Consider the following 27,025-nt stretch of genomic DNA (forward strand, 5'->3'; position numbering starts at 1 on the left):
AGGAACAGGAAGCTCAAGTGCAAAGCCCAAGAGAAGGTATATTTAAATAAAAAAAAAAAACCACTCTCAACTCCACGTGGTTGGCTGCCCGTAAATGGTTCTGTGTCACCCTTAAAACCCTCTTTCCCAGAGGTCTCCAAATGTGGAAGACTTGTGGAAGTCCTCAAGTCTTAAAAGTTGCCCAAGTTTGGGGACCCCTGGTCTTTCCAATCAGCCTCCAGACTCCATTTTTGTCTCCAGCGACTTTCTCCAGGTCTTGGAACCTGAACCAGATGGGACCTTTCTTCCCTTATCACACGATCCAATTCGGGGACTTTAGGTGCGCCGCCGCCCTTTAGTGCTCCCTGACCTCGGTTGCTTTAGAGCGGGGATCGGGGCGCCCTCCGGGGTCCCGCACGGAGCTGAGAGCGCCCGGTTGGCGAAGCTCGTCCCAAGAGGCCCGCTAGACACGCCCACCCTGTTTACCAGGCCATGCACATGGCTCGCGCCCGCCTCCGATTGGCTCCGGCGGCCCGGCCTGCCATGCGGGCGGCCAATGACGTCGCGGGCCACGCGCCACGGGGGTTGGCTGGGCGGGGCGCGGGGGGGACAGAGGCGGGGCGCCTGCGCGGCTGCGGCGAGTCCGTCTGAGGAGGCGGCGGCGGCGGCGGCCATGGCGGGCCGGGGGCGGCCGCTGCTGCCGCCGTTGAAGGCGCTGTCGGTGGCGCTGGGCGAGGCGTCCTGCGGCGCTCAGGGCTACCGCGGCGGGCAGGAGGTGTCCGGGCAGGTGTTGCTGGAGCTGGCGGCGCCGCTGAGGCTCCGCGCCCTCCGCCTCGAGGCCTGCGGGGAGCCCGGGCGGCTTGGACCGAAGCGCCGCCGATGCAGCCGCTAACGCCGCCTCCTCCTCCGGTGGCGGCCGGGACCCGTCTGGAAGCGGAGGTGCCTTACCTGGAAGCCCGGCGGGAGCTGCTGCTGGCAGGCGAGCCGAGGAGGGGCCGTGGGAGGGAGGGAGGGAGGGAAGGAGGGCGAGGACTACCACCCCCATCATCCCCGGCCGCGGCGTGGGGCACGGGCGCTTCAGCGAGGGAGCCTCCCGGCAAAAGTCGTCCCCCCACCCCCACCCACCCACCCCCTCGAAGAGGCGGGACTGCCCTCCCCATCGCCCGCGGCCAGCCAGACGACGCAGGACTACACTCCCCATCGTCCGCGGCCAGCCGGCGCCCCGGGTCGAACTCTTCCTTAATTCTCCTCCCGCAGCTCCTTTTCCCGAAAGCGGCTTTTTCTGCCAACGGCTTTGCCCCGCCCCTGATCGTGGGGTGGGGGTGGGGGGGTTCCGTCTCCCATCATCCCCAGCCGATGCCTCCGGAGAATGCCTTGGCTGGAAAAAAATCTGGGGAAGTGGGGAGGGGGCCTTGGCCGGGCATCGGAGTCCCGGGAGTCATTCTTCCTGTTTCGCCTGCATCTGCATCTCCCCCCCCCTCCCCCTGCTGACTCTTCCCCCGTTTGGGGGATGATGGGCCTTGCAGTCCGACGAGACTGCAGGATGACACGCTGACCCGTGTTGCGTCCAGTCGGTTCAGTGGAGCTTTGGGATAAGAGTTGCTAATTTCTCCTTGTGCCCCATCTTGATTGCTTATTGTACCCTATGACTATATTCTATATATACGATACACCCTGTGACTATAAAGCCTTATGATTGTGGTTAAGTGTTGCACCTGATGACCCTTGACGGACGTCTCTTTTCTTTTACGTACACTGAGAGCATTTGCACCGAAGACAAATGCCTCGTGTGTCGAAATCGCGCTTGGCCAATAAAGAAATTCTATTTTATTCTATCTTCTTCCATCAGTTGGGGGGGGGCTGCAGCCTGACTTCAGTTCCCATGGTCTTGTGGGCTGTGGATGATGGAGGTTGCATTCAGTGGTGGGGGGGAGAAGGAAAGGTGTTTTGAGTGTGCATGTATGTATTGGGAAGGTTAGAGACTTCGCAAAGGCCGTTTCTGCAGGCCGCCGTGTCTAAAAAGAAGATCAAAAACGGAAACATTCTGTTCTTCCAGCTGGCCAGGCTTATTTATAGGAACAGAGAAGGCAATAAATCTCCCTGCAAGGACTGATAGGAACTCAGGTTGATGAAGCTGGAGCCTGTCTAATGGAGGCTGGGGAGAGCCCCAGAAAGACTGTTTATAGTGTTTTTTTATTTATTTTAACTCTGTAAACAAGTTGTTGGCTCTCTGGAACAATTGGGATCTTGCTTTCGTCGTGAACATGCTGAATCATACTCCCGGTTAAATAAAGCAAAAGCCATTTAAAGATCAGCCGGCTAAGATAAAGCCAGTTAGTGAAATAGACGGAGCAGGTATGGGATGAATAAATAAAATGGGAAATGGCTTCATAACGTGCAGACTCGGTTAATTAGATGTGAAATGGAGAGGAGGGTAAGGGAAAGGATCGGATCCTGCTGGGGTCGAGGGATAGCTTGGGGGAGCCAGGGTGGGAGAGAAACAGTCAAAAATGATAGCTGTCTTTCTGTCAAAAAGCTTCCAAAATAACCATAATCACAGCATCTTTTACAGTATCAGAGAAACAATCAGCCGCTGCCTTTTTCCCCCCCAGAGGCTCTCTAGAACAGTGGTCGCCAACCGGTGTCTGCTAAGTTGCTATTTTTCCTTTTTCCGACCACCATCTTTTCTGCTGTGCTAGGAGATTTAGATTAGCTAGGAAGCAGGAAATGGTTGGATTTCTTGCTTTCTAGCTAAGCACAGCCGAACCTCCCTTAGGACTGAAGGTTTGCTTGCAAGCAAATTCAGTGCAGACTCACGGCAAGCAAATTTGAGAGAGTGAGCTAGCCGATGGCAGATAGATAGATCACTGAATGATTCTGTGAGCAACTCAATCTGCCTGCTTTGCCTGATTTTGGGTAAAAGTTGCTTTTTTATATAAAAAATTCAATATTTACATACATGGTGGGTTGTGAGTTTGCTTGCAAGCAAATTTGATGTGACAGACTGAGCTAGCCAATGGCAGATAGATAGATTTCTGAATGAATCTGTGATTCTGTGAGCAACTCAATCTGCCTGCCTACTTTGCCTGATTTTGGGTAAAAGTTGCTCTTTTTTTAAAATAAAAATCAATATTTATATAAATATTTTGTAATATTTACATACAAGCCATGCCCAGCCAGTCACATGACCAACAAGCCACACCCCGAAATTAGACCACACCCACAGAACCAGTTAGTGGTCCCTGGGATCTGAAATTATGAGTTTGGTGGTCCCTGAGGTCCAAAAAGTTGGCGACCCCTGCTCTAGAATAAAGTGCTGGCAGCTGAGTCAGGAAGGAAATGAGTCATTCACATATGAATGTTATTCAAGAAGTGGAATCTGCAGTTTTGAAAAGGGGAAAGGCAAAGCTCATTTAGTTCCATGGGAAATTGGCTGAAGCCAAGCTAGAGTTGAGGAGCCTGATTTGGGGATAAAGTCTGTCACTTCCTCCTGAAAGGGGAAAAAAACATTATGCCAAGGTGATGGGGTCCTTTCAGAGGGCAATACTCAGGGAGACGGTAGGAAGATTGGAGAGATCTCTTAGAATGTACCCAATTTCGTTATACTGTCTGCAAAATTAGACAGATTTTGACGGCTCATGGACAATCCATCGATATCTGCAATATATGATCTTGTCTTTTTTAATTTTTACATGAAGTATTAGTATACTTATAAAGTCTTAGTGAGACCACACTTGGAATATTGCATCCACATTACAAAAAAGATGCTGAGACTTTGGAAAGAGTGCAGAGAAGAGCAACAAAGATGATGAAAGGACTGGAGGCTAAAACATTCAAAGAATGGTTGCAGGAATTGGGTACGTCTAGTGAAATGAAGGACTAAGGGTGACATGACAGCAGTGTTCCAGTATGTGAGGGGCTGCCACAAAGAATAAGGGGTCAACTTATTTTCTAAACCACTAGAAGGAAAGACAAGATGGAATGGAATTCCGATGGATGGAAACTAATCAAAGAGAGAAGCAAACTAAGGGGAAATATCCTAACACCGAGAACAATCAACCAGTGGAACAGCTTGCCTTCAAAAGTTGTGGGTGCTCCATCACTGGAGGCTTTTAAGAAGAGACTGGGCAGTCATTTGTCTGAAATGGTATAATGACGCATCCGATCCGCAGGCTGCCAGTTTGACACCCCTGGTATAAGGTTGGACTAGAAGACCTCCAAGGTCCCTTCCAATTTGTTATTCTGTGTTCTAATGCTTTTTATTTGTAATGCTGGTCTGGGACTGTAATAAAAATTACCTACTTGGGAGATTTGAAAGGAATGAATGTATCCACGTGGTTGTTTAACTACTATTGTTGATAGATCCTCTGTAATTCCAGATTGTAGTAGAAAATGCTTGAGATTGATGAGAGGATCCCTGGTACAAGGGAGAAGGGCACGTGCCAAGGAATCGAAAAGTTTAGCGCCAGCTGAATTGGAGGAATAGTTGTTGGAATTGGAAAACAAAGTACAGGTAGTCTTGGACTTATGAACACAATTGAGCCCAACATTTCTGTTGCTAAGCGAAACATTGGTTTTCCCCCATTTTACAACCTTTCTTGCAACAGTTGTTAAGTGAATCACTGCAGTTGTTAAGCTAGTATCATGGTTGTTAAGTGAATCTGGCTTCCCCATTGACTTTGGATGTAAGAAGGTCGCAAAAGAAGCTCATAATCACCCTGGGACAATGCAGTGGTCATAAATATGAGACAGTTGCCAAGCATCTGAATTTTGGCCATGTGATTATGGGAATGCTGCAACAGCTGTTAAGTGTAAAAAACAGTCATAGGTCGCTTTTTTCAATACTGTTGTAACTTCTAACAGTCACTATACGAACTGTTGTAAGTCGAGGACTACCTGCAATGATTCCCATATGCTGAGTCTGATCCCATACACATCTACACAGTTTCCTTGGCAGCAGTACAAAAGTGATAATATCTTAATTCCTTTTTATTTTATTGCTGTACCGAATCAAGTTACAGCCCATCCACAAGTTATTCCAATGGGTGCTAAAGGCCTGTTGAGATTGTGTCTTCTACACAACTATTAAAAACACAAGAGGCTTTATTTAGCATCTGGGTTTTTCGTTGTTTTTTTTTTGCCAAAATAATTTCATTGGTCTTTTAAGGTCCTATAGAGTTTTGCTGAATTTTCTTCCGCATGTTAACATGTCTCCCTAATAGAATTTTCCAGGATTTACTGGCAGCTATGCGGGAAGTCGAGCAAGCAAAATTCTCCAGAGACTTTGACACTGAGCAGCTTCTATTTTAAGGCTGTGTTCTCACTGGCAGCTGTATCTGGTGAAACTAGGCCCGTTTGCATCCCCAGCGGTTGTAGCGTGTTTTAACATATCCCTCCTTGCCTTCGTTGCAAATTTGCTGTCAAGTGACTACAAGAGATTTACAAACTCCCTGCCTACACCTAGGAAACAGGAAAAAAATAGAAAAAATAGTGTGTGTGTGGGGGGTGTTCCTCTGAAGAAAATGGAATTAAAAATAATACTAGTTATCGATTTAAAAAGAAGCTATTATATTGCACAAAATTGGCTTTTCACTCCATGCCAGGTAGCTATCCAAAAAAACCCAGTTTCAGCCCATTTTTTAAAATAGCGTAGCAAATCTTAAAAGCCAATGGTGATGTGCCTCCACTTCAAGCAAAGCACAAGATTTGGCACGTGGTGCCAGTTCCCCTCCTTCCCTCCCTCCTTTCTGTAGAGTTTTGCCTACACAGGAGGAATGAAACTCCTTTAATATTGCCTTCACTAGATGAAGTCCACTTATTGGCGCTTTAATCTGCGAATAAAGGTTGATTCATGCGCAATGCAAGTAGTCCTCAGCTTACAACCACAATAGAACCCAAAATTTCTGTTGCTAAGTGAGACATCTGAAGTTAATTTTGCCTCATTTCTTGCCACCGATGTTAAGTGAATCACTGCAGTTGTTAGTAACACAGGCTGTTAAAGTGAGTCTGGCCTCACTGACTTTGCTTATCGAAAGGTCAGAAAAAGGGATCACATGATCCTGGGATATGGCAACCGTCATAAATATGAGGCAATTGTGCCAAGCGTCTGAATCTTGATCACGTGACCATAGGAATCCGCAACAGCTGTAAGTGTGGAAAATTGTCATAAGTCACTTTTTTCGGTGCCGCTGGACCTTTGTGCAGTCATTAAATTAACTGTTGTAAGTCGAGGACTATCTGTAATGTGAGTGAAGAGCCCTTTGGCTTAGGTTGCCCTTTGAACAGCTTGGAAAACAAAGCCTTCAAAAGAAGAAAATTTCACAGGCAAGCCAGGATTTCTGGCTTGTACTTGACGTTTTTTGGGGGGCAAAGTTTTTCAACTATTGGGCTGCCTTACTCACATTGGCAGGAAGTCATTGCACTTGTGCAAATCATTGGAGTGCTTCCATTCCTAGAAAGGCATACGCTGCCCTCGGGGTAGCTTACAACATTAAAATCTAATTTAGTTCCCTGACATTCACATTATCCAACTGAACGTCAGTCAAGTTCGTTGCTTTTTTTTAAACTCTCCGCATAAAGTGACATCACAAACGTTTTCCCTTTTGAAAATACAAAATACAAAGACATACATGCATAGCTCTGTTTCTGCCCATCTCCCTTCCACACATGGTTCAGTAGCTCATCTCTCCACCTACGCAATTTGGTGTGGATAATAGAAAATACAAATCGTGCAGACTGCGCAAAGCACGAAAGGACTTTCGGTAACGTTAATTTAGTTCTGAAATGTTTGCTTACATTGCCCGGCTCGAAAAAGACACGCTCTTCCAGATGTTGCAGAACTACAGCAGAATGTTGTGTTCCTCAGCACAACAACCTGTCCCAATTGGTGGGGCTTAGCAGATTCTGAAGGATCTCTGAAGAGTTTCCTGTCTTTGCCTGATAGGAAAAGGTCTGTAGAATGATTTAGCCCTTCTCACTGACCCTTCAGAATTTGACTCTGCTTGCTCTCACTTCAGTGACCGTGATCTTGCAAGGAATTAAAGCAGTACAGGTAGTCCTGAACTTACGGCCACAACTGAGCCCAAAATTTCCATTGCAATGCAAGACAGTTCTTAAGTGAGTTTTGCCCCGTTTTATGACCTTGCTTGCCACAGTTGTTTAAGCAAATCACTGCAGTTACTAAGTTGGTATCATTATTCTGTTGCTTTGATGTACCCACGCAGCTTCTGCATCAGAGACAAATGTGTCAATCAACCAGAGAACCAATCAGCTGTTCGGAATTTAAATATCGCTCCAGGCAAACAACCAATTGCTGGACCACACTGGTACACAAGACCTTTATAAGCTAAGGAGAATAGGACAAGATTGATGATGTTACCTAGTCTGGTAACAAAACGTTCAGAAATTTAATTGAAACAAGCTTGGAGAGCAAACCACAAATGTGTTTAATTGCACCTGACCAAGTAAAGTATAAAGTAAAGTAAGAGACCTTACAACCCAGTTTACCTCTGCCCATAGCATGGTTCACCTGGACGTTGGATGTATCAACTCAGTCTGTTCGAGTAACAGTAAGAAACCAGGGTTTAACTTGACTAAAATAGAATTAGAACAGGAAAGTACAGGTAGACCTTGACTTACAAATTGTAAGGATCCTGCCCATTACGGTCATAAGTCGTGACAGTCATAAAACAGATCACCCACACAACCGACCCACTCTTATAACCTTTCTTTGTGGCAGACATTAAGCAAATGCACCATCAATTTCTGGAAGCAAGCTGCTCCACTTGTTAATTGTTCTCACTGTCAGGAAATTTCTCCTTAGTTCTAAGTTGCTTCTCTCCTTGGTTAGTTTCCACCCATTGCTTCTTGTTCTGCCTTCTGGTGCTTTGGAGAATAGCTTGACCCCCCCCTTCTCTGTGACAGAACCTCAAATATTAGAACCCTACTATCATGTTGCCCCTAGTCCTTCATTTCATTAAAAAGTTGCCCAAAGTTATTTTTAATTCTGTCCTGGTTGCTGCCTATCAGTGAAAGCAAATAAAATTTTATTTAATCAGCACGTAGATTTTTTACTGATTTTGCTCTTAGGGGGCTTTTCATAATGGCTATGATTAATAAGCATGATTTTAAATATTATTTTTCTTTCGTCTATAGGTGATGAGGGCTTCATCCTTTTAGAAGCTGGGAAATACGAATTCCCTTTCAATTTTCAACTTCCTCTCCAGTAAGTGAAACCACTTAAACGGAAATGTTGGTTTTCATTGTAAATGTTCTCACAGAATCTCTGCAAACATTTTACCAACGGTGTGCAAAGTGGATGAAACATAGTGCTCTCTTCTGGCATGATCCTGATTTAGTTTTGATTTGCATTATATTAAAAGGTGTTTAAAAATAAAAGCTAACAGTGAGTACCTGGTAAATCCTTAAGTGCAACAAGTTGGACTTTAGGACTGTAATAACTTTGTCCTTGATAACGACAGCAAGAAGCAAGGGATGTACAATCCACTGTTCATTTTAAAGAGGCATTATAGAATACAATTAAACTGTGTTGCAGCAGAAATGCGGATTTAGCAAAGGTGATTTGAATAAAAATGAAATCCTTGTCCCAATTCTGTGAATAGTGTAGCTTTAAATAAAGTTGAATGCCATTTGCAGACTTGGTTGGTTGAGAAGGAAAGAAAATGCAATTAGAACAATGACTGAAGCGGACCAAATTTGCTGCTAGCAGTAGCATTTTTTTTTTACTTCCACTGTTCGCTAAGGTTGATTGTTTGATGAATCAAATAAAGATTTAAATCATTGGGAATGTGCACCAGAAAGTGTACCCATCCAAACGGGCCTATTTCCATCTTCCAGAGAGCCTCCAGAGCCCGGGGGGTAGGCCGTTTTCGTCCTCCCGGAGGCTTGAGAAAAGCAAACACACACACACACACACACACACACACACACACACACAGAATCCTCCGTGGCGCAGGAGGCCGACTAGGCCACGCCCACCCTGGCCACACCCACCCAGCAACCAGGCAGAGAATCCGTTGCTAAATTTTTTGAAGCCCACCCCTGAATACACCAGAGGGTTTTCTGTGCATCTGATGTTTTAGTATTTGTTGCCAGTTATAAAATAAATAAACTATGATAGTGCCACAATAACATGCATTTTACTTGATGTTCGATATGCATTAAAAGTTCAAATTGGCTTTCTTAAGCCTTCCTGAAGCAACCACAGAGAACAGCTGCCTAAACAGTCGCCTTTTGGGGCTTCACATTTACCTGAACACAAGTAAGGGGTTAATCAATCAATCAGTTTATTACAGTAAGAGACCAGAGACCAGAACAAATAAAAACACTCACTAAATATACAATTAAAAATTCTAGTATAAAATAATACCAACTAAAATCTCTATATATAAAAGCAAAATGCCACTCACGCATCATTACAAAATCTCCAGAACTGTAAAGCCTACAAACTTGAAATTTTGCATGTATGTTCCTCTTGGCTTCTAGGTGCTCACTAAGAAAGGATTTTTCAAAATGACCAACAGAGCATTTAGAGTATTTCCTATATTATTATTATTATTAACAGGCTCTGATGCTAAGGAGTGCTACTCCCCCCTCCCCACCTGAAAAGAAATCTGTTCCAAATGCAAAACACAAGCAGAGGAGAGGAGTTTCAATTTCAGTTTCAGTTTCACAGCACCAAGCAGTTTTAGTACAGAACAGTTGAGCTAAGCCATGCCCAGGCTCCTTGCTGTCTCACACAGCAAATACTGTTTCAGTTTCCAAACAGTCCTCAACTCTCTCTCACACACTTGACAGGACACTGGACAGATGAATACCGACGGATGCTGGTAGGCAGAGGCACAATTTCCCCCCCCTTTTCCTCCCCCAAAACTAAACTCGACGACATTGTTTCATAGCGAAGCACGGGTGTTAGTTATCGTGTTAGTCTATGATAAAATTCAGTCTGTCCATTATACATGGTCTAACTATACTAAAATGACAACCCATAAACTCTGGGGACCGTTGTTAGTTTAATAAGTAAAAGGGAAAGGAATAAGTAAGGGGTCAATTAAATAGTCTCCCGAGCCATCATAACGTGCCAGAATCCGAATCCTGTTCAGCGTAATTTCTTCACCCATCGTCATATGGAATGCACACGGCAATCTCTCAGGACCCTGAGCATCTCTTAAACATGCTGCCAACACCACAAGGGACCTCACAAGGAACCTTATGATCAGAGCAGGAAAGTCGTAAACAGTTGCCTAGGATAATCTGGCCTCTCTGCAAAGGAAAATGTGCATTCCAATAACCCTCCACTCCAACCAATACCTCCGAGACAGACATCTTCTCAACAGTTTATTTTGGATAGTAACTGGCACAACTGGGGAATCCCAAATCTGGAAGTTCCGGGCTTCCTTGCAATATGTAAAAACTACAAATCTATCCCTTGCACCCATCATCACATCACGTGCCCCAATCACCATCCGTCCCAACTTGAGACTTCCCCTCACTTATGCGCAGAATAACATGACCTTGAGTTAGAAAAAGAATGTTGTTATATCTAACTACATACCATCTGATCTCCATATGGCTTCCAAAGCTGACAATGTGCTAAACTTGCCATTCTCTGTCTCGTGTTCAGCCCCTTGGCGACCTCTTTCACAGGGAAATATGGCAGCATTCAGTACTTTGTGAAGGTAACCCTGGAGAGCGCCAGCGGCCCCCGTCAGTCGGTGTCGAGAGAGTTTCAAGTGATCAGCCACATCGATGTCAATTCTCCGGTTCTCTTGGTAAGAGCAGTGCATGTCCAGCACTGGGGAAAGCAGGAGGGTTCAGGCCGTTCAAAGGAGTGCAGGTAGTCCTCGACTTAACCACAGTTCATTTAGTGACTGTTCAAAGTTACAATGAGGCAGGACAAAATGATTGTCAGCCTCCAAGAATCCTTTTCCTGCTTGTCTTTCTGGCTGCCGTAGAAACGGGGGGAGGGAAGAATAATTGGACTTTGTGAGGGGAAGGGTGCTGGAGGTTTAATAGAATAGAATTAGAATAGAATTTGAATTGAATTGAATTCTTTATTGGCCAAGTGTGATTGGACACACAAGGAATTTGACTTGGTGCAAATGCTCTCAGTGTACATAAAAGAAAAGATACGTTGGTCAAGAGTCAAGAATCATCAGGTACAACACTTAATAATAGTCATAGGGTACAATAAGCAATCAAATCATACTAGGAAACAGTCAATATAAATAGTAAGGATACAAGTGACAAAGTTACAACCATACAGTCATAAGTGGGAGGAGATGGGAGTGATGAGAAGATTGATGGTAATCATAATGCGGACTTTGTAAATAGTTGGACAGTGTTGAGGGAATTATTTGTTTAGCAGAGTGATGGCATTTGGCAAAAAAAACCTGTCCTTGTGTCTAGTTGTTCTGGTCTGCAGGGCTCTATAGCATCATTTTGAGGGAAGGGGTTGAAACAGTTTATGTCCAGGATGTGAGGGGTCTGTAGATGTTTTCACAGCCCTCTTTTTGACTCATGCAGTATACAGGTCCTCAGTTGAAGGCAGATTGGTAGTAATTGGTTTTTTTTCTGAAGTTGGTGAAATGTAAAAGTTGGGATGTTTTTGTGACTATGCTTTCTGGCTTACTGCGCAGATGTAGCCTCTTATCTGTCTAAGCCAAGATCAACCATCTTGCACCTGCTTCTTAGTAAGGTGTCTGAAGCAGAGTCCATTTCTATTATGGAGAAAAGGAGTGGGGCATGTCTTTCCATAGAATCATAGAGCTGGAAGGGTCCTGGGAGGTCTTCTAGTCCATCCCCCCTACCCAAAACAGGAGACCTCCTTCTTGTGTCATGTCTTGAACCCTTTGAAAATCAGAATCTGCAGAGTCACAATGCATTCTTTTCATGTACTCCAGAAAACATGCATTTAATATTCGCAATAATTGCAATAATGTTATTTTAGGGATCATCATAACCAATTGACAACCTGAGGTATTTGATGGCTGCATCAGAAGACAATGAGCCAGCAGGTGCTTCAGGGATGTGTATGTGTGGGTGTGATTGTGTGTTCTTCATGAGACTGCAACTGGGAAGGGTGGACAGGACCACGTATCTTTTCCAAAAACTATGACAGGGAATCTTCGACTTACGACCACAACTGAGCTCAACATTTCTGTTACTAAGCAAGAGAGTTGTTTGTTTTTGTCCCACTTTACGAACTTTCTTGCCACAGTTTTTTTAAAGGACAACTGTTCATTTAACAAGGTTGTTAAGGGAATCTGGCTTCCCTATTTGTTTGTCAGGAGGTCGCAAAAGGTGATCACACGACCTCAAGACACCGCAACCATCCTAAATATGAGTCCGTTGCCAAATGTCTGAAGTTTGATCCTATGATCATGGGGGATGCTGCAATGGTTCTAAGTGTGAAAAACGGTCATAAGTCACTTGTTTTGGGTGAGGTTGTAACTTTGAATGGTCACTAAATGAATGGTTGTAAGTCAAGGACTTAACCTATACAGTCATTGTGGAGCTCACTAAGAATATTTGAGAATTAGAGCAACGTGCGGGTTCCATCCCTTAGGGAGTTAACCTGGTGGGACCCAGAAGAAGGGCCTTCTCCATAGTGGCTCCTTCTCTCTGGAACATCATTCCCCTGGAGATTAGAATGGCCACTTTCTGGTTTTTCATTGAAGAACATTTTGCTTCTCATCCAAGAAGCTTCTTCAGCTCTTCTGAAGAAGAACAACCCCGTGAGCTGGAGAAGCTTCTTGGATGAGAAGCGAAACATCTTCAGAGAGAAAAACATAAAGTCCAGTTGCTTCTTGAAAAAGCACCTGTGGGCCAACCATGACCTGGATGACCGAGAATCTCCACAGACTTTCATGGATTCTTATCCTTGCCCCATTTTGCAGAGTCCTGTAAGACAAACTCAAGATAAAATGATCGGGTGCTGGTTCTTCACTTCGGGTCCGGTTTCTTTGAGTGCCAAAATCGATAGGAAAGGGTTTTGTAATGGTAAGTATAATTCGCTTCATGCTATTATGTTTGGCTTTGGGATATGCTGCGAGTGCTGTTATTTCTGAATTTATAGAAATCTTGGATTTAGAAAGAGAAATCTAGTAAGCCTACATACGTGTGACTAAATCAATTTAATTTCCATCGTAACGAGTATGTGCTTAAGGCCCACAGTTATAATGAGTGCTTACATTTTAAAATGTGTTAGCTTAGAGAGAGGAACTAAAACAAGAGGGGGGGGAAAATAGCCAGAGGGAGCTGTCCTAAAAATGCAAATTTATTTTCATCATAATAGATTAGTTTACAAATGTGGCTTTTTTTTTTTTCATGTTGCCTAGTGCAGAATTAGACATTTTTTTTCCTGGCTTGAATATTACCGACAATAAGTACTACATTCCAAGGCATACTTAAGAAAACACTGTTCTACGAAGGAGGAGGCTGTGACTTGTATAGGTACAATATAACTGTTCCTGGGCTCTTTCTTTGGCTCTAGGTGAAGTTATACCAATTTATGCAGAAATTGAAAATTGCTCCTCGCGGCTAATTGTGCCGAAAGCTGCCATTTTCCAAATACAGACTTACGTAGTTCGAGGGAAAACAAAGACGTTTCGTCAAATGGTTGCCAACGTGCGAGGAAACCATATTGCCTCAGGGAGCACAGATACCTGGAATGGCAAAACTCTGAAAATTCCACCTGTCACCCCTTCTATCCTTGACTGCTGTATTATCAGAGTGGAATATTCCTTGGCTGTGAGTATGGTTTTCACCCAGTTCAATCTGTCGTGATCCATAGATTGTAATTCAAGAGACAATCGATCCAGCCGATTTTGCCTAGACTTAGAAACTAAGAAGGATGGAGCTACTGGGACTTTCATAGGAGACCATTAGAAGATCACAGAATTATAGAATCATAGAACCAATCTGTTGGAAAGGGCCTTGGAGATGATCTAGTCCAACCCTCAAGCAAGAGCCTCTATATCCTTCCAGACAAATGGTATCCAATCTCTCCTTGAAAACCTCCAATGATGGACCACCAAAACCTCTGGAGCCATTCCATTGGTTAATGAAAGGAAATTTCTTCTTACTTATAGGTTGGGTACCCTCTATCCAGCTTCCACTCATTACTTCTTGTCTTGCCTTCTGGTGATTGACTAAACTAACTGTAGGAGTTGACCAGGCTGAGCTCGAGGGAGGGTTCAAAGACGTCATTAATCTTGAGTCCCTTCATGCTCACAAGAGATCTAAGTCCAGCCCTCCTTCAAATCCATTAACTCTTATCTACCACCAATTTGCCTTGAGTATATATAGAAATATATATGTATGTATATGTATGTATGTAATGTATGTATGTATATGTGTGTGTGAGTGTGTGTGTATATATATATAAAGAGACAGACAGACAGACAGACAGACAGACAAGCGACAGAGAGAGAAACCGAGAGAGAGAAGAGATACTTTTATAGAGAGAGAGAATGCTAAAATTCTCTACAAGGAGCCATGACGGCACAGTGGCTAGAACGAAGTATTGCAGGCTAATTCTGCCGATTGCCAGGAGTTCGATCCTGACGGATTCAAGGTTGATTCCATCCTTCCAAGGTTGGTAACAATAAGGAGGTGCTATTGCTATATGCCTTTGAAAAATCCTGATTTCCCGTTGCTATAATAATCTGAACTACTAATGGTCAAGGCAAATTGGCCGTAGATAAAAGTCAACGGAATTCAAGGGAGGCTGAACTTAGATCTCCTGTGGCCATGAAGGTACTCAAGACTGGTGATAGCACTTAGACTTATATACTGCTTCACAGTGCCTTTACAGCCCACTCTAATGCATTTGAAAACCTTAAACCTTAAAAAATATTCCCAAAGAAAGCATTATTTATTTGGAATAGAATAGAATGAGCTGGAAGGGACCTTGGAGGTTTGTTTGTTTATTTGTAGCTCACCTTTATCATTTTGACAAATAACTCAAAGCAGCAAACATATCTAAACACGTTTTCCTCCTCCTATTTTCCCTGCAACAACCACTCTATGAGGTGCTTTGGGCTGAGAAAGAAGGATTGGTCCAAAGTCACCAGGATGCCTTTTGTGTCAAATGCAGGACTTTAACTCACAGTCTCCTATTTTCTTATCTGGTGTCTTAACCACTAAACCGAACTGTCTCCTTTTCATCTAACTACTTTAATACTGCGGCCTAGATATCTCCATGAGGTCAACAGGAACGTAACTCAGAAGAGATTCAATATTATAAGGCAACTAAATCAAGTGAGTGGAAAAAATTCTTTTGAAATAGGACAGATAAGTTCCAGGATATGGCTTGGAGAAGGGATTCCTGTTGCAAAACTCTTAGGCTTTATCCAATATTACTGTGTTTGTCGGTATTTCCTGACTTTTGGCAGCTTGGAAAATTACAAACTTTGGTTCCCCTCTGGCAAATGGTTTAAAATGTCTTCTCTCTCATCACAGGTATATGTTCATATTCCCGGTGCCAAAAAGCTGATGGTTGAACTGCCTTTGGTCATTGGCACAATTCCATGTACTGCTTTTTCCAGCAGGAACTCAGATTTTGTCAACCAGCTGGCTATGGATATGAGGTGGCTGGCTCAGGCACTGCCAGATCATCCAGAAGGTGCACCCCTGGGGCTTTTATTTTGTCTCATCATTTGGGGATGATTTTATTTTTTTTTTAGTGCCAAGGGAAAAACAAATCTTGAAAAAAAATTCAAAAGAAAGCTGGTATAGTGAAAGAAGTGTTTGACTTGGATCGGAGAGAGTGAAACTGATAAATAATCAATTTGTCTAGAAAAGTTTTTTTTGGAAGCCTAGATCAATTTCTGTTTTTCACTGAAATCTTAAGGGATGACTGTTTAAATATAATGCCAGGTTTTCTTGGCACGCCTTTGAGACTGGATAAGATATTTTATGATAGGTTGGATAAAATCAATTATTTTACTTAAAATGCGTACATTGAAATTGGTTTTTTTTTTAAACCTTCAATCATTTGATGATGGTACCAAAAGAATATTTGCATTTCAGAGTTGAACTGTGGAATCCTCAGTATTCTCTGAGCTTGGTGATTTTCTTGCAGATGTTTCATGACCCACCTAGGTAACATCATCAGTGCTGGATGATTTGCACACTCCCAGCACTGATGATGTTACCTAGCTGGGTCATGAAACGTCTACAAGAAAACATCCAAGCTCAGAGAGCACCAAGACCCCACAAAAACAGCCTTGTCAGGCTTGTCCCAACTTGAATGTTTAGGAAAGAAAGACCCCCGATTCCATTTTGTAGCGAAAGGTTTATTTTTTACTAAAGTCAAATAAGGTTACAGCGTAAGCAAAGTCTGTCTTTTCTCCTCTTCCCTGAATTTTTATAGCAGGATGACAGCTAAGCGAAATTGGCTGAAGATGGCAGACTTCACAATTTTTTATTCTGCAATCAGTGGGGGTCTTGGTGTTATTTCATTGTCTGTACCAATTTGCACAAAGTGCAAGCTGAATAGAGCATAATTCCATACTGGCTTAATGTGAAACTGGGCCTAGTATGTTGATCCACTGGGGGGGGGAAATAGATCTTTAGGAAAGAATTGAAATACTCTAGAAAGGGAATGGACATTTTTACTATAATATTTTATCCAAGGCAAATACATGTTCATGCATTAGTATCAAGTTCTTTAAAATTGGGTAAAATACACCCTCTGTTATGTATTAATGATGGGTTTAGTTATTCGATTTGTACTGTTGCTTAAAAAAAAGATGGAGAGAAATGATCAGTAGCAAACTTTATTTAAGTCACGCTGATTTAAAGTAGGGTTTTCTGTCTGTAATTTTAACAGCTCTTGATTGTTGTCAATCTTTTCACCCAGGAATGGATAGCCTGTTCTTTGAATTCAAGCCACTCTTTAAGGGCTTATGTTGCACTAAAATTATATCATGGCTGCATTTTGGATCATCAGCCATCATAATTGCAGCTTAGGAACTGATTGATATGCAGAAAAAAATCACTGTAGCATGATTTTACTTTGATGGAGATAAAGAGTTACATGTCCATGCACATGTGTTTGTTCCCTAGCACCACCCAATTATGCTGATATAGTATCAGAGGAAGAATACGCAAGGCATGTTACTGTTTATCCGACTTCAGTGGATTGTGACGAGCAGCTGCGTTGCCCTATGCTCGCCTACATCCAAGAATTCCGATTTCAGCCGCCTCCTCTCTATTCAGAGGTAACCGACACCCTCAAGTGCAATCTTGAAAGCTCCCCAACCGCTCTGTGTCAATTCATGAAACCCAAACAGTAAACACTTCTATTTTTCTGTGCAGATTGACCCCTATCCTACTGAGGTAGAAGACAGTCGGCCGGTTTTACTCATGGATTAAGGGTGATTCCAAAAAGCCTTGGTTTTGTTTGTTTTTTCTTTTGACTGCCTCTTCTTAAAGAATTTTTTGTTGTTGTTCAATAAAGCAATTTAAAATTGGAGCAGGCACCAGAAGATCTAAGTCAAAACGAATTTTGAACAAGAAGGGAAGCGTGGAAGAATGTGTTATTGAAGTCATTGGCCCACGCAACAAAGCCTGGACGTTGTTTTGGTCAGATACTTGTTATTTATTACATGTTTATCCCACCCCTCTCCCCTATATGTTGACTCTGGGCCATATCTGGGAAGAAAATAAGTTTAGGTTGTGGTTCCTCTTCTCATAATGTTCAGGATATTTCAAAGAGCAGTAAGACAACCAGCTACAGGAGGTCTACCTTTGGGAATACAAATATTGGCATCTGTATCCAGATACAAGGATTTTTGCTCGGCACGATCAACTCCCTACCCAAGATTAAGTGAGATTTTGACTGCGCAGATTATTATTCTTTTCTTTTTTTTTCTGTTAAACACACGGACATATCATTCCTAAGTTTAATCATCACAGAGCAATACTGTGACATTTTTACCGTGAGTGAGTAACATTAAAAATACTCTATGCAACGTTGCATAGGCAGAAGCTTGGTCTCATTGCCAGCTTTGGAAATTGCAATTTTACAGCTGAGGCTAGGTTTCAAGAGTCGCTTTGCTCCACACTTCAGATTTGCTAGACTTTTTTGGGGGGCTGCTTCAGCAATGTGGCCTGATTTGGCGAGGGGACAGGACAGCCCAAACTTTCAATCAGGACTTTCTCAGCAATTTGAGATGCCATGACTTAAACCTCTTAAAGTAAAAACGATCCTTGGCGCCGTTGTTTGGGATAGGTATAGTTTTATTGCAAGCCAAGCGTATTGCAGTCAAGCAGAGCCCAAAACTGAAGAGTTGTGCACCAAAATCCCTAAATGGAACTTTTCCCTCCCTTTACAGTCTCCCATCGCCGACACCCCTCATCAGGTTCAGGCAAGGCGTTTTCAGAACGGTCAGTTCAAGCGTAGGCCTCTTCTCCCAGCTGAGTGACCTTGAAGCAGCCTCTTGGGGAGATACATAAGTTACTTTTGATTTCCCGCAAGCATCCACCCTTCCCAGAGTTCATGGCAGACTTTCACCGCATGGCAGCGAAACACACACGCGTAAGTAGGTAGCCGACATGCTGCTGCTAAGCTGTACATAACAAGGATGCTTTTGCACTCTTTAAAAATTTGCCTAATGAATGATGAAACTCTATAGGACTATATCCATGGAATGTTAATAAAAGATCCTGTAAAAATTTTTAAAAATCCCTCCTTCCTGGAATGGGAGTTGAGACCAAAAATATTTCCCACTGAGGCCAACTTGCCTTTCTTAGGATTAACAGAATCCAAAATAGAAGAGCATTATTAACAGACCCAGATAATTTTCTGTGAAGTTTTATGAGAAATGAATTATAGGTACTGTGACACGTGGGTTTAAAATTTAGCATTTAAATTATTATGGTGCAATTCTTTAAATTTGTTTCTCAGGTCAAGGTGCTTTGCTCTGAGGGTAAAGTCTTATCTTCTTTTCTTAATTCCTGGACAATTCTGTACTGTAACCTTTCAGCCTTTGCACTACAACTCACGTCCAGAAATATTGCCCCGCATTTCCATCCATAAACCGGTAGTCCTCGACTTAACGACCACAAAATTTCTGTGGCCAAGCAAGACAGTTGTTAAGTGAGTTTTGTCACAATTGTTAAGCGAACCACTGCAAGTGTTGAGTAGCACATTTGTTCAGTGAATCTGGATTCCCCATTGACTTTGCTTGTCCGAAGGTCCCAAAAGGGGATCCCAGGACACTGCAACCATCATAAATACGAGTCAGTTGCCAAGCCCCTGAATTTTGATCACATGACCATTGGGGATTCTGCAACGGTCATCAGTGTAAAAATCAGTCACAAGTCACTCTTTTCAGTGCCGTTGGCCACTAAATGAACTGTTGTAGGTCGAGGACTGCCTGCACTAAAATCAATAGTTCTGCAGGGCAAGAAATGCCCTGTTTTCTTCATTGGTAGGCCAGAGTGGCCATTTGCTCTATGGCACTTCTACCTTGTCTTTGAGCTACGGTGGCGCAGTGGTTGGAATGCTGTCTAATTCTGCTGGCTGTTTGCAGTTCGGCAGTTCAATTCTCACCAGGCTCAAGGTCGACTCGGCCTCCCATCCTTCTGATATCACTTAAATGAGGACCCAGATTGTTGGGGGCAAGAGGCCGACTCTGTAAACCGCTGAGAGAGGGTGGCAAAGCACTGTGAAGCCATATATAAGTCTGAGTGCTATTGCTATTATTATTGCTATTGCCTTTCAGAGGTTTTGGGTTTGGACTAAGAATATCTATACCCCGAAGCTCTATTGTTGCACACGCGCCCTACTCTTTTGGATGAGCCTTCTACACCACATGCCCAGATGAAAGACAGGGTGACAAGTTGAAATGAGGAGGCCCATTGTGGACACAGGACTTGGATGATGGCACAGCATGTGCCCCGTTGCAAATTTTGACACCCCTGGTTGTAAGTTGAATCCTAAATAGAAGCACCTTATTCTGGCCTGTGCATAATGACTTAGCAAAGTGTGATAATCTTGTCTTTTTCAACCTTTCATGACATTTGAAGAACCAAAAGGAGAGAGGCACTCTCGAGCTGTGTTTCGGAAACATGGCAAGCTGAAGCCGACTTGCTGGCTGGGGAATTCTGGGAGTTGATTTCCACCTATTTTCAACCCTCCAAGCTTGAGTTTAGGCAGTGGAATCACTAGTACAAGCTTTGTTTTCTGCTAAAAATGAAGTTGGGTGCCCTCTGGGAAAAGAGAACCAAGTTGGTTAGAAGTCATTCTCTCTTCCTCCGTCCTCATTAAATAAAACTTTTGCCAGCCCTAAGCCCATCCTCCAGGGTCACTTCTGAACTGTGGTTAACGAAACCAGAATTTTGTTTCCTCCAAAAAAGGGGGAAATGGTTTGAAGGGATATTATAGCCTCTTGTTTTCTACAGGAGGTCAAGGAACATCCAGGCAGTGTCTTCCATTCCAAGAAACAAAGTTGCACAACTTGGTTGCACAACTTAATATTTGCAAACTGACTTGCTGGCTTTTTAAGCAGTCTTCTAAAAGGGATGCAAGAAAATGCATTTCAAATCCTGCCTCTTGCTCTTCAAACCATTAATTCTCTTTATATCTTTTCCAAAAGAGGAAAACCAAGCCAAACCCTTTAATGGTGTCACCAAGGCCTTCTTAAAAGAAATGAAATGCCTTTTGTTTTGCTTTCCAAGTCAAAATGTAGAGGAAACCAAGTTTCCTTACTAAACTCTTTTTAAAAAATTTCTTGAAGAGCAATAATACAATGATACAAAATGCACGTCTTAAAAGGTTGAAGCCATGATAATTATTTGGTGCTTTCAGGGGCTGATTAAAATACTAGTAAGAGGTTACTATTACCAAGTTCATAGAACAATAGGAGAAGATCAGCACAAATCAAAGTGATGATCTTGAGATCATGTATATCACATGCAAGTCAAGTGTGGCCTTAATATTGTTTAAAAAAAGAAAGGGAAAATACTCCTAAGCATGCTGTGCCTCTGTATAAAATTGAATAAGCAAAGTTTTGCATTCTCTTCTCAGGACACATTTTGCTTCTTAATCATATATGTATTGCACAATGATTTCTTAATAATGAAAAGCTATGTTTTGTTATGTTTTCAATTCCTGTGCAAAGCAAGAAAAATAATTAAAATTATTGTACTTTGTATTAAAATGTGAGCCCTATGGATTTCTTAATAAAGAAGAAAGGTTGCTTTTTTGTCTTGATTTTTTTTTAAGAAAGAAGAAGTTGCACATCTAGGCATAGGATGGTGTGAGGTGGCATACTCTTTCATAAATTAAAAGCTATTTCACCACAAGCAGGGTGTTCTCCTGAGTTAGCATATGAGAAAAAAGAAAAATAATGGAGTCCATGACATCTTAAGAGAAATGCAAAGCAAAAAGCAAGTGAACAGAAATCCCTTAAAAATGCCATTAAGTTTTAAATGTAGTCCTTGGAATCTAGCCCAGGAATTGTGTCATTTATGACCTTGATAAATGCCAAGTATCCTAAGACTTTGTTTATGCTTTTGTACAATAAGCCTTCGGGAAATATTTTTAGAGAGGCCTAAATGAAGACTAGCTTCTGCTTCATTTTTAGCTCACCGAGATCTTAATTTCCCCCACTTTCTGTCAATGTTGATAGTTTATTCAATTTATATATTTCACACTGTTATCATAGATTTTGCTTAGCTTAGCTTAGCTTATTTACATTCATAATATCTTGGAGCCACGGTGGCACAGTGGTTAGAATGCAGTATTGCAGGCTGACTCTGCTCCCTGCCAATAGTTTGATCCTGACCGGCTCAAGATTGACTCAGCCTTCCATCCTTCCGAGGTCGGTAAAATGAAGGCCCAGATTGTTGAGAGCAATATGCTGATTCTGTAAACCTCTTAGAGAGGACTTAAAACACTGTGAAGTGGTATATAAATCTAAATCAGGGGTGTCCAACCTTGGCAACTTTAAGACTTGTGGACTTCAACTCCCAGAATTCCTCAGCCAGCTTTGCTGGCTGAGGAATTCTGGGAGTTGAAGTCCACAAGTCTTAAAGTTGCCAAGGTTAGACACCCTGATCTAAATACTGTTGCTATTGGAATATTTTAATGTAGTCTACCCTGTTTAACCTGGTCAAAGAGCAGTGATGTGATTCTAATAAAGAATGCTGTTTGAAGGAAATACTTGCAATTTATTAAATTTCCTTCTGACCTCTGTGCAGGTTTAATCAAGCAGAACAGATGTTGCATCTCAGATAAGCCAGATGTTACCCGTGGTTCTGTATAAAAAAATTACAGGAAAACCCAATCGAGTGCACTCAAAAGATGTCCCCTTTTATGTGTTGTTGTTTTTTTAAAAAAAAACTTTGGAGTCTAATCAAAACTGGTGGAAAAGAAGATATCCCCTTAACATGCAGAACACGCTGCATTTCTTCATTTAAAGTCTTTAGTCTGCCTTGTCTATTGTTAATGTTTTTAATATCCAGCTGCAATCATTTCTTTCACTGCAATAAGTCACTGAATTGGACTCTTCTAAAGTGATACAACTTAATTCATTATATAGACCTGTCCTTGGTGCTTTGAGGATAATCTTGTCTTTTTCAGCCTCGTTTTTCAGGCTGAAACAGCTCTAAAAAAAAAAAATAAAATACAAGCTGAATAGTCGAAGCTCTGATCGAAGCTCTGTAAAGGACCTTGGAATACTCATCTCTAATTATCTAAGTGCTAAAGCCCACTGTAACTACATAGCCAAAAAGGCATTAAGAGTTGTTAACCTAATCCTACGTAGCTTTTTCTCTGGTAATATCACACCACTAACTAGAGCATAGAAAACATTTGCTAGACCAATACTCGAATACAGCTCATCAGTCTGGAACCCACATTACGTATCTGATATTAGCACAGTTGAGAAAGTCCAGAAATATTTCACAAGAAGAGTTCTCCAGTCCTCTACTCGTAGAATACCTTATGCCACCAGACTTGAAATTCTAGACCAAGAAAACCTTGAATTATGCCGTCTTCGGTCTGATCTTAAGTATGGTATATAAAATCATACATTGCAATGACTTACCTGTCAATGAATACTTCAGCTTCAACCACAACAATACAAGAGCGAACAATAGATACAAACTCAAGGTTAATCGCACCAAATTTGACCGCAGGAAATACGACTTTAGCAACAGAGTGGTCAATGTCTGGAATACTCTACCTGACTCTGTGGTTTCTTCCCCAAACCCCCAAAAACTTTAACCTTAGACTGTCTACTATTGACCTCACCCCTTTCTTAAGAGGTCTGTAGGGGGCGTGCATAAGCGCACCAATCATGCCTACCGTCCCTGTCCTATTGTTTCATTTATTTTTCTTATATATACGCATTTCATGTATTCATAACTATGTATATACTTATACCTATTATCTTGTAAGCAATTGACAAATCAAAACAAATAAATAAAAGTAAATAAAATAAAAGTAAATAACTCATCAGAGGTTGTAGCAAATTAACATGGGAAAGGGGAAAAAAATTCCAAAGGCTCGTAGGAGAGCAGGCAGGCAAGACTTAAGAGCACACGTGAGTTTAATCTGAAGCAGGCAAGGCCAATAAATACTCCTTTGAGATAAAATCCAGGGAAGAGGTGATAATGATAAATCCATTTTAAAATATTTCTTGCAAGTTTGCAAAGCACAACCAAGCCTGTGTGTGTGTTCTGCCGCTGCTGATTATAGTATGTTTAAACAGCAAAGCACATAGGCTTTGGCTGATCTAAAAATAACACAAAATCCCCGTTGCGAAGTAGCTGTAAGGTTTTGACAATATCTTAAATTTGCTCTCCATACTGAATCAACATGATTCTTTTTTTTTTCTTGGCTTAAATGAATTTGAACCTAGCTGATCATAACTACTAGTTAAACCTTGGTTTAGCATAGCACAGTTTTAGCAAAACGTGTGTGAATCCAATGGCTAAAAGGCAGCTTCATACGATAGATTTCAAAGAAAAGAGTAGCTTCAGATGAAATATTCATAAAGAAGATTTCATCTAACGGATAATCATGGGTGCTCCCATCACTGAAGGTTTTTAAGAAGAGGTTGGAGAGCCATTTGTCCAGAATGGTGTAGACCAGGGGTCTCCAACCTTGGCAACTTTAAGACTTGTGGACTTCAACTCCCAGAATTGCTGGCTGAGGAATTCTGGGAGTTGAAGTCCACAAGTCTTAAAGTTGCCAAGGTTGGAGACCCCTGGTGTAGACTAGTCTCCTGCTTGAGCAGGGGGTTGGACTAGAAGACCTCCAAGGTCCCTTCCAACTCTGTTATTCTGTTAAACATTCCTCAAAGTCCAATTGGTTTCACATTAAGCCACATCACACATGTTGGTTGCATGTGTTAGACGAACGGGCCAGTGTGGCTTGACAACAGTAAGCAAAGGCTCAGCATCTCAACGTCATGCCAAGCAATGCTAAAAAGCTAGCAAGGGCATATGTGCTACCAACCTGTTCCCTGTCACATGAAGCTAGATAATCTAGGTAGAAGTTTACCTGAGGCTATTTACATTGTGCAAACCAAGAGCAGTTACATTGTCCACCTGTACGAAACATGATTTGAAATGTGTACCAAATCTTGGTGTCAAATTCCCCCCCTTTTTTTTGTGTGCACCAAAAAATGGCCACTGCTATGGATTTGTGCACTCATTGACTTACTGAATGGGATGCCAGTTGCTAACCATGCACAGTGCAGTGTTTTCAAACGTCTTCAAATCAAGGCACTTTGTGATTATCTTTGAGTTCCGTTCTTGGCAGTTCTTGAAGTAGATGTGGAATGCTAAAACCATATGTGCCATGCAATTCCAGGGCTGAAGGACCAAGTGACTTCCCTGTCATCGCAGAACTTTAGGAGATCCAACTAACCTGGCAGTAAAAAGAAACGAGCAAAGCTATAAACCCCAAAAAATATAAAATAACCAAAAACCCAAACAAAAAAAAAAAAAAAAAAAAAAAAAAAAAAAAAAAAAAAAAAAAAAAAAAACAAACCAAACACAAACCAAACAAGATGGGAATACATGAAATGGGTAATATAAGAATGTAAGCTAACAGCAACACTGGAGGATGGTCGCTTATGCAAGCCCCTCCAAGCGAGGGCACATAGTAGACCTAATAAAGGGGTGAAGAAACTACCAACTCAAAGAAACAGTAAACAACCACCTAGTCAAGGAACCACCAAGGACACTCCCACCAATGCTAACAGAGCAAGCCGCTTGTATATAAATAGAGAACAACCAAGCCCCCTTGTAGTAGCCCTGATGATGTTTACCTACTGAGACATCATGAAACGCCTTCAAGAAAACAACCAAGCTCAAACAGCACCAAGGACCCCACAGTCCTCCCCTCCCCTCTTCCTCATAACCCCCACTCCCTTCTAGCCCTGATGATGTTTACCTAGTTGGGTCATGAAACGCGTTCAAGAAAAACAACCAAGCTTAGAGAATACCAAGGACCCCATAGTTCGATTCTGGGCTACAAATATTCTCCTCTATTGCTAACACACGGCATCATTAGACAAAACATTAGTCTTAGAACACTGCACAAAACCAAGTTGCATCTTATTGATTGACAAAGGGCTGCTTTGTTTGTTTGTTTTTCCACTTGGATCTGAAGAGAGGTCAGCAAGGACATCCGAGTCCATTAGGAACCCGGCTTCCTTTCTCAAAAAAAAAACACAAATTTGCGGGGCTTCAGAACACAGCCACTTATTTACCTTATCTATTTCAGCTCTCTGCTTAATTGTCTGTTAGCAAGAGCAGAGCTGTCTTAATGCAGTTTCAAAGCACAACAAAGACAGATGTGTGGAGTGCAGCAGTCCAAACATTGATTTTAGTGGTAGGAAACCCTGTTATGCTCGATTATGTTTTAAGAACCAAACCGTGAAAGGGGAAGAACAGAAAGAGCTTTGCTAACTTGAGCGTGCGCCCCTCTTGCTTGGATTCCTGGAGAGGGATAGAAGTGAAAGGGGCAAAGCGGATAATCCTCCCCTCATCTCTCTATGTGAAGTAAATGATTTAAAAGTAGACTATTTAGCTAAGGTGGGAGGGAAAAAACATGATTCTGAAACCTTAGAAGGATATCTCTGCACCTCAGGACCGAATGCTGGAGTCCTTGGTGCTCTCGGAGCTTCCTTGGTTGCCTGCCTACATTTCATTACCCAACTGGGTAACATCTTCAGCACCTCGATGATGGCCTAATTGAGCACTGATGATGTTACCTAGTTGGGTAATGATACGTCTGCAAGAAAGGAATCAAGCTCAGAGAGCACCAAGGATACCTTAGTTATTCTTCCTCCTCCTCCTCTTCCTCCCCTCCCCAGTCACAAACCTCACTTCCCTTCTAACACTGATGATGTTACCTAGTTTGGGTAATGATACATCTGCAAGAAAGCAACCCTAAGCTAAAGTTCCCTAATCAATCGATCAATCAATCAATCAATCAGAATAGAGCTGGAAGGGACCTTCAAGGTTTTCTAGTCCAACCACTTGCTCAACCAGGAGACCCTATACCAAGGGTCTTCAAACTTGGCCAAGTTTAAGACTTGTGGACTTCAATTCTTTAAGACTTGTGGTCTTCCAACTCCCAGAATTCCTGAGCTAACATGACTGGAGGAGGAATTCCGGGAGTTGAAGCTGACTCTGCTGCTATTGTTCATATACACACATCTTATCCATATCTATATTTAGATTGCACTCATATAAGTTCAACATATTACAACAATTGGAATTGCTGGTATAAATGGTTAGACCAAAGATAGACTATATATTATAAAGTTAAAAAGAATGGGACAAACTTATATGACACTGCTGCTATTGTTAAGTGAGTCACTGCAGTGGCTCAGTTATGAACACGGTTGTTAAGTGAACCTGGCTTCCCCATTGACTCTGCTTGTCAGAAGGTCATAAAAGGGAACCACGTGATCCAGGGAGACCCTGCAGCCTCTCTGAATTTTGATCACGTGACCATGGGGGGTGCTGCTATCGTTGTAAGCGTGAGAATCGG

At 42.3% G+C, this 27,025-nt stretch overlaps 1 protein-coding gene across 1 annotated transcript; it reads left to right on the forward strand.

Annotated features, from left to right (window-relative positions):
• Window positions 1-636: 636 nt before the first annotated feature.
• Window positions 637-18,681, forward strand: ARRDC4 (arrestin domain containing 4). Its single transcript, XM_087972854.1, is given in 10 exon segments — window positions 637-827; window positions 830-958; window positions 8,134-8,203; window positions 10,622-10,769; window positions 12,897-12,999; window positions 13,493-13,749; window positions 15,463-15,625; window positions 17,071-17,225; window positions 17,323-18,462; window positions 18,557-18,681. Coding segments are annotated over 9 exon segments (1,257 nt in total). The 5' UTR covers window positions 637-652; the 3' UTR covers window positions 17,380-18,462; window positions 18,557-18,681.
• The last annotated feature ends 8,344 nt before the right edge of the window (window positions 18,682-27,025 follow it).

Source organism: Notechis scutatus, chromosome 11 (genome assembly GCF_049901735.1).
Source record: "Notechis scutatus isolate UNSWTSFEM ecotype Mainland chromosome 11, rNotScu1.2, whole genome shotgun sequence".
In the NCBI taxonomy this organism is placed as follows: Eukaryota; Metazoa; Chordata; class Lepidosauria; order Squamata; family Elapidae; genus Notechis; species Notechis scutatus.